We start from the raw sequence: 7,087 nt of genomic DNA on the forward strand, positions 1-7,087 counted from the left end.
TGGGACTTTAATTTGCATGTATTTTAAAATAGGAGAACACTTAACAAGACGAGGATGCAAATAAAAGATGTAGTTAGCAGCAATATGGTCCAGAATTTCTAACGAAACAACAAAGAACACGCAATATGCTTTGTATCCAATGAACCTATAATTAACAAGATGTAACAACTACTTTTAAAAAGTTTTTTCATTATGTTGTATCATGTGATGTCAGATATTTTAAGTAACGTATTTATGATGAGTTCAAGTAAAAGTGTGTTACACTCTTTTTCTTTTTCTTTTTAAAATCTAACAACTAATTTCAAAAAGTTTTTTTTCATAATGTTTTATCACGTGATTTCAGAAATTTGAAGTAACATATTTATGATGAATTTGAGTAAAAGCGTGCTAAGTTCTTTTTCTCTGTATCATTTTCTCTCTATCATGACATTTTTACAAAAAAAAAATCTAATAACTAATTTCAAAAAGTTTTTAATCAGAGATTTTAAGTAACGTAATTATGATGGATTAGAGTAAAAACGTGTTACATTTTTTTCTCTTCATCGTGGCGTTTGTTAAAAAATTCTAGTAAGATTTTTTAACAAGGCAACACATCTTACATGCCCATTTAAGGTCATATTTTTAGGGGTTTTTCTCTTTTTGTAATCAATTGTTTTGGGAAAAAAAAAGTCAAACAAACAAAATTGACTTGAGTTACAGATTTTGGGTCAAGTTGAACCGGAATTTAAACCACCGGGTCGGCTCCATCTAAAATCTTAAGATCATCTCCGCCTTATCTTGTTGACTACACACTAAAGTGAGAGAGGAACAGAGAGACTTAGAGAGATAGAGCAACGATGGCAGCAACGCTTACTGGATCTGGATTGCTCTTGGTTTTTCTTGTTCCCCAAAGTTCTCTAAGAGACCTTCTTCTTCTTCGTCCAACCGTCGCTGCATCAAGATGTCCGTTTCGATAGAAGAGAAGACGAAGAACTTCACTCTTCAGAAATCTGAGGAAGCTTTCAATGCTGCCAAGGTTAGGCCTTTTCAATTTCCATGGATTCCATTGATGTCCCGTGTTGCTTTGATTTTGGTTAAATTGATTATCTGTGTGACCCTTCTAGGGAAATTGCGAACAAGACATGAATACATGAGATTGAATCACAATCTTAGATAAAGTTTAGTTTTTTTGGTTTTTATTGTGTCCTGATTACTGAAACTGGTTGATTCTTTTGTGTTAGAACTTAATGCCTGGTGGTGTGAACTCACCTGTACGTGCCTTCAAATCAGTTGGAGGACAACCAGTTGTGATGGATTCTGCAAAGGGTTCACGACTACGAGACATTGATGGGAATGAGTACGTTGACTATGTTGGTTCTTGGGGACCAGCTATAATTGGTCATGCTGATGATGAGGTTTGTTTCTTTCCAAGTTTCAATGATTTCAAAATTGTTGATGATTAAGGTTTTAAATGTAGTTCTGTGTCTAGTGCAGGTTCTTGCAGCTTTAGCTGAGACAATGAAGAAAGGAACAAGCTTTGGTGCTCCTTGTCTCTTAGAGAATGTTCTTGCCGAGATGGTGATTTCAGCTGTTCCAAGTATTGAGATGGTTCGGTTTGTTAATTCGGGTACTGAAGCATGTATGGGCGTGCTACGTCTCGCTCGTGCCTTCACTGGGAAAGAAAAGTTCATCAAGTTTGAAGGTTGTTATCATGGTCATGCAAACTCTTTCCTTGTCAAAGCAGGTAGTGGTGTAGCTACTTTGGGTTTACCTGACTCCCCTGGTGTCCCGAAATCAGCTACTTCAGATACTCTAACAGCTCCTTATAATGATATTGCTGCTGTTGAGAAGCTCTTTGAGGCAAACAAAGGCGAGATTGGTGCCATCATTCTTGAACCTGTTGTTGGTAACTCAGGGTTTATCACACCTAAACCAGAGTTCATCAATGGTCTACGCCAGATTAGTAAAGATAATGGTGCTCTTCTTATTTTCGATGAAGTCATGACTGGTTTTCGTTTAGCCTATGGTGGAGCTCAAGAATACTTTGGTATCACACCTGACTTAACAACTCTTGGGAAAATCATCGGTGGTGGTCTTCCCGTGGGAGCATACGGTGGAAGGCGAGATATTATGGAAATGGTAAGGCTTCAGCTGTTAGAAATTGAAACGACCAATCTTTGAGTTTGCTGCAAGTGAACTGAGCTTTGATCATTGATGTCTTTTTGCAGGTTGCACCAGCAGGACCGATGTATCAAGCTGGTACGCTAAGTGGTAACCCGTTGGCTATGACTGCTGGTATTCACACGCTGAAGCGGTTAAGTCAGCCTGGGACATATGAATACTTGGACAAGATCACGAAAGAGCTTACAAGTGGGATACTAGAAGCCGGCAAGAAAACTGGGCATGCGATGTGTGGTGGTTACATAAGTGGGATGTTCGGTTTCTTCTTCACTGAAGGACCCGTCTATGATTTCTCGGACGCCAAGAAGAGTGATACAGAGAAGTTTGGAAAGTTTTTCAGAGGAATGTTGGAAGAAGGGGTCTACTTGGCACCTTCTCAATTCGAAGCCGGTTTTACCAGCTTGGCTCACACTGCAGAAGACATCCAGTTCACTATAGCAGCAGCCGAGAAGGTTTTAAGTCGAATCTAGAATGCTCTGGAAGCTTCCAGAGAACCATGATTGTTTTTTGGCGTGTTCTCTCATTTGAACATATGAGACTTCTTGTGTAGTGAGTGAGCTTATGATAATAATTGGTAGATAGATGGAGAACCGGAACCCACTATGCAATTTTTTAAACCGAGTAATAAACCAGAGTTAATCAACATTACAGGACACAATTTGTTTTTTTTTGATGTAGAGAAACTTAGGTTCAGACTTGAGAGCATCGAAACTGTGGCCTCAAATACTTGATGGATATGTTTTATAAATATATTTCACTGACTTTCACTGTCATTGAAAAAACATATTTCATACATCTTTGGTTATCTACTTCAACAATGAGTTGTCAACAATGAGATATACCCGATGTTGTTTCCTTCTCAAAGTTAAGTTTTCGTAGTTTTAGTTGCATTTTTCTGTCTTCACATCTTTGCTTCTAGCTGCTGTGTGATGGATATTTTTTAGTTGTAACTTGATCCAAACCATCTGTGCTGATTTTGGTTGTTCACAAAGAATGAAGAGGAATCATCCTGATGAAAGCTGTCAAGATATTTTGGAAAGCAAGTTGTACGGTTTTTATGTTAGATAGTTGAACAAGTTTTCTCTTGATCATGTTTTGTGACAACAATAAGTAGCTCAGGATAGAGTTGAGTGGTTAACAGCTAAAACTTGATTATGAGCTTTCATCATGTTTCTGTTCAAGTATTAAAAGTAAATGTTTACTCCTTATAGATTGATATATAGTTATATACCAACATTTCCCATATTCAAACATTTATAAATTTTCTGATTTTTACTTTTTGTTATATCAAATGAGAAACACTCCGTTAATTCTCAAGTACGTAAATCTAATATTATTTTTCGTGTTATTGATATGATACCGTTGAAATAAACAGCAAAACTATATATTAACTATATTTAAAATACGGCAGAATCATAAGGATTATTTTAAATAGTTTTCGTTAAATGAGAAAATAGGAAATATACATATATCCCCAATAGATAATTACATGAAATTTTTAAAAGAAGTAGAGAATTCAATTCCGGAAAAGCATAAATATAACATCCGAAAATGCATATAAATCATCCGGGAACCTAATTTCTCTACTTCGCACACTTGATAAACTCAGAAAATACGACAGCGTAACGGGTACACGTGGTGGTTGGTATATCAAGTCGGGGGCGCAGGGTAAAGTCAACATTACATGCATGGTTAACGTATTTTTATTATTTATGTAGCTGCTGCGGAAGAGGGCTGCTTGCCAATGCCGTTTATAGGGGTCTGACGTCCATCTTCAATCATCTCAGCCCTTCGATCATTGCCGCAGGTACACTTGTTGGCTTGACGAACGAGAGGTGCTGGCTCAGGTGATGATATTGTGCCTAGCTTCAGCATGTCGAGGGTCACCTCTGCAGGTAACTTAGCAGCTTCTACTTCTTTCTCTCCTATATGCGGCGACGTTTTACAGTATTTGTAGACAATGTAGAGTATCATTTGGAGTGCACCGAGACCAAAACCAATCACGTTCGGGAACTGCAGAAAAAAAAAAACATAATTAATTGGCAAATAACATGATAAATTTATTTAATATTCTCACTTTCCATGCTTTCTAGCTTATGAATAAAGTACGTTAAAAAAATTATATAAAGTAAAAGTTTATAGCAAACTTGTGCGGCATTGATAGAAGTTACGTACAAAATATAATTTCTGTGTAACAAATAAAGATAAAAAGAACTTAATATCTAATAAGTTTCTTTTGCAAAAGCAAAATCTTTTAATGTTTCTGTGGAACATAAAGCGAGTCTCTTTATAAATTGTTTTATAATTTTAATCGTAAAGGAAAGTACCAAACAAAAGAGTTTTGCTTTCTTTAGTTGTTTATCTTTGCCAATCCATATCTCTTTTTATCTATGAATCTATGATTAGAACCTCAACGTCTCAGGTTCATTAGAAACAAAAGCACCCACTTCATGTAATATACATTATGATAATGATAAACTTATGATTATGATGGTTCAAGACATGATAATCATGTTAATATATATGCACTTCTTTTATAACCAAAAATATCAGTGTTTTTATTCTAACTTTACGTCGTTCAGTATATGTGACTCCTGCTATATTGATTACAGTGTTTCATAAAATTCAAATTAAATTGAGTGTATGTGCTGATGTGCAATACAATTATTTGTATAGATGAATATATAAATTGAGAGAGAGAGAGTTCGGACAAAAAAAAAAAATTGAGAGAGAGAGAGAGATGAAATGGCTTACAGCAACATAGATGTCCTTGAGAGCAAGACCATAAAGGAGCCATATGACAGCACTAATTGTAAGGGTTAAGGATAAGCTAAAGGGCATGTACTCCACACTCCTTGTCTTTATAACCGTCCTCTATATTTTAAACAAAAATATATGTTAATCATTGAAACTAAATCACAGTTTAATGGCCTCTTAATTAATTAGTACTTACGATTATGCTTAGAGGGGCGGCGAAAACACAAACAGAGAATCCAACACAGATCCCTCCGATAATCTTAGCACGTGTTGCTCCTTTTACCAAGAATTGGCAGATAAGGAGGATGATACAGAATCCTCCAAAGTTCATAAGAAGTAATATCTTCACTGTCAACATCTGCAGCATCCATTAAGAAATGTTTTCTTTAGCGACTTCATTTGATTTTTTAACCACATGCATGTTGACATATACGAGGAGCTGAGGATTTTTTTACGTACCCGGGCTGGCTTGGGAGCGTAGGCAAGGAACATAGAGATGTAGATGGTTTCGATGAAGCATCCAAAGGCGTTAATAGTGACGAGGAGGAAGACATCTTTCTTCTGTGTCGCATAATAAAGCCAAAGCGTTGCACTGAAGAGCGCCACAACATAAGGAAGAGATTGGAACCCTTCTGTTGTCTTCTTCTTCCAAATTCTATAGAATGTTGGCCTGCATCCAAAATAAATCTAAATATTAATTACTCAATTATAAGGGAGTATATATTGATGTAACGTACATATTTATTTATATAAATGTATGTGCTGATTTATATATATATGTTACTTACACAGGAGAGAGGAACACGGCGAAGGAGATGACATTGCCTGAAAATTATGCAAATATATAGCAAAATATGGTATTAGTAAATCGATATCCAATCTCTAGAATTTAGAAAAGGGTACGGTTGCAGAACTTGATCAAAAATATCCACATATAAGAAATGAACGCAACGTTAGTATCATACCAAGCAAGCCAAAGACGAAGGCCCATGTATTTTCGGTGTTGAGGAGAGTCATGCTTCTCTTTTGGTATATATATAAACAAGTTTAAGGTTTTCTATATGAGAAGAAGAAGAGAGGTGACACTTAGATTTGTAAGTGTTTTCTCTTAATATAAAAGCTTATGGCACGAGCTTAGTGTTTCGGGGACTTCACGTATATATAGGGGGTTAGGGCTAAAGAGAGGAACGGGGTGTGTGTGGGAGAGATGGAAAAAGAAGAAATGTTTTGTGTGAACAATAATATTTTTGAATACTTTTGAAAAAAGAGATAATTAAAAAAGCTTAGTGTCATTGTAGTTTTATAACAAATAAAAGACCTACAACAATAATTCACACGCTAAACCATTACCAAATTACATACATTTTGACGTACAGAAAACAATTCAGTTATCAACATAACCTTTTTTGGGGTTTAGCTTAAGAGATAATACATAATTAGTTATATTCATAAAAATCATAATGCTTGTCAATCTCAGTTTAGGCAAGCTCTTTTTTTGAGGATTATGTCTAGATTCTACCTATGATCCGTATATACACCCATGTAGTATGATTGAAAAATTGGAGAATGACATAAATAATGACCTAATTATTGTACGATTTTGTGGTTTTTGACCAACTTTCTTACATATTTACATAATATATTAAATATACTTATGTACGTTATTCGGTAACTTTGGTCGTTTGATATTTTTTTCTTTAAGATTAAGTCATTTAAATTATTTTACATACTAGATTAAGATCCGTGCTAGAGCACGGGTTGAAATTCATTTTATTTACATTGTAATTTTTTTTATAAAATATAATTTATGTGATTATTTTTAAAGTTTTTTTGGATAAAATATTATGCAAAATTATATGCTAAATATGATGACTTGAAAAAGACATTTATTTTGTAAGTTTTATATTGTTAATGATTCTAGATCAGTACCGTGCTATAACACTGGTTAAATTTTATTTTATACAAACTTTTGTATATTTTCTATTTTAAAATAAAATTTTAATATGTTGTATTGGTTTATGTACGTGAAGTTATTTCAATAATGTATATTCTATCTCATGACTTGAATGTCATTATAAGACATAATTTTGTGAATTTGGTTTTTAAAAAGTGAGTTATTATATTATGAGTAATTTAATATATTGTTATACTTTTTGTTTTAATATACTTG

General features: G+C 34.5%; 2 protein-coding genes across 2 annotated transcripts; one reads left to right on the plus strand and one right to left on the minus strand.

The window, feature by feature from the left end:
* Positions 1–539: 539 nt before the first annotated feature.
* On the plus strand, positions 540–2,803 carry LOC104780689 (glutamate-1-semialdehyde 2,1-aminomutase 2, chloroplastic). Its single transcript, XM_010505212.3, has 4 exons — positions 540–1,015; positions 1,221–1,394; positions 1,474–2,118; positions 2,208–2,803. The coding sequence occupies exons 1-4, from the start codon at positions 941–943 to the stop codon at positions 2,628–2,630; spliced, it is 1,317 nt and encodes a 438-aa protein (XP_010503514.2). The 5' UTR covers positions 540–940; the 3' UTR covers positions 2,631–2,803.
* A 782-nt stretch (positions 2,804–3,585) lies between these two features.
* On the minus strand, positions 3,586–6,254 carry LOC104780690 (bidirectional sugar transporter SWEET11). Its single transcript, XM_087510397.1, has 6 exons — positions 5,883–6,254; positions 5,706–5,742; positions 5,377–5,587; positions 5,114–5,275; positions 4,915–5,034; positions 3,586–4,173 (listed from the first exon to the last, which is right to left on the minus strand). Exons 1-6 carry the CDS (start codon positions 5,932–5,934, stop codon positions 3,871–3,873), a joined length of 885 nt encoding a protein of 294 aa, XP_087366523.1. The 5' UTR covers positions 5,935–6,254; the 3' UTR covers positions 3,586–3,870.
* Between the last annotated feature and the right edge of the window lie 833 nt (positions 6,255–7,087).

Source organism: Camelina sativa, chromosome 4 (genome assembly GCF_030686135.1).
Source record: "Camelina sativa cultivar CO46 ecotype springtype chromosome 4, ASM3068613v1".
NCBI classification, from domain to species: domain Eukaryota; kingdom Viridiplantae; phylum Streptophyta; class Magnoliopsida; order Brassicales; family Brassicaceae; genus Camelina; species Camelina sativa.

What these genes read in the sequence shown, in the direction of transcription:
- LOC104780690 (XM_087510397.1), bottom strand. Translation starts at nt 5,934, where the DNA reads ATGACTCTCCTCAACACCGAAAATACATGGGCCTTCGTCTTTGGCTTG. An exon ending in CTTCGTCTTTGGCTTGCTTG is followed by an intron (nt 5,743 to 5,882) that starts GTATGATACTAA and finishes CATAATTTTCAG; the next exon opens with GCAATGTCATCTCCTTCGCC. An exon ending in GCCGTGTTCCTCTCTCCTGT is followed by an intron (nt 5,588 to 5,705) that starts GTAAGTAACATA and finishes TTTTGGATGCAG; the next exon opens with GCCAACATTCTATAGAATTT.
- LOC104780689 (XM_010505212.3), top strand. Translation starts at nt 941, where the DNA reads ATGTCCGTTTCGATAGAAGAGAAGACGAAGAACTTCACTCTTCAGAAA. An exon ending in AAGCTTTCAATGCTGCCAAG is followed by an intron (nt 1,016 to 1,220) that starts GTTAGGCCTTTT and finishes CTTTTGTGTTAG; the next exon opens with AACTTAATGCCTGGTGGTGT. An exon ending in TTGGTCATGCTGATGATGAG is followed by an intron (nt 1,395 to 1,473) that starts GTTTGTTTCTTT and finishes TGTCTAGTGCAG; the next exon opens with GTTCTTGCAGCTTTAGCTGA.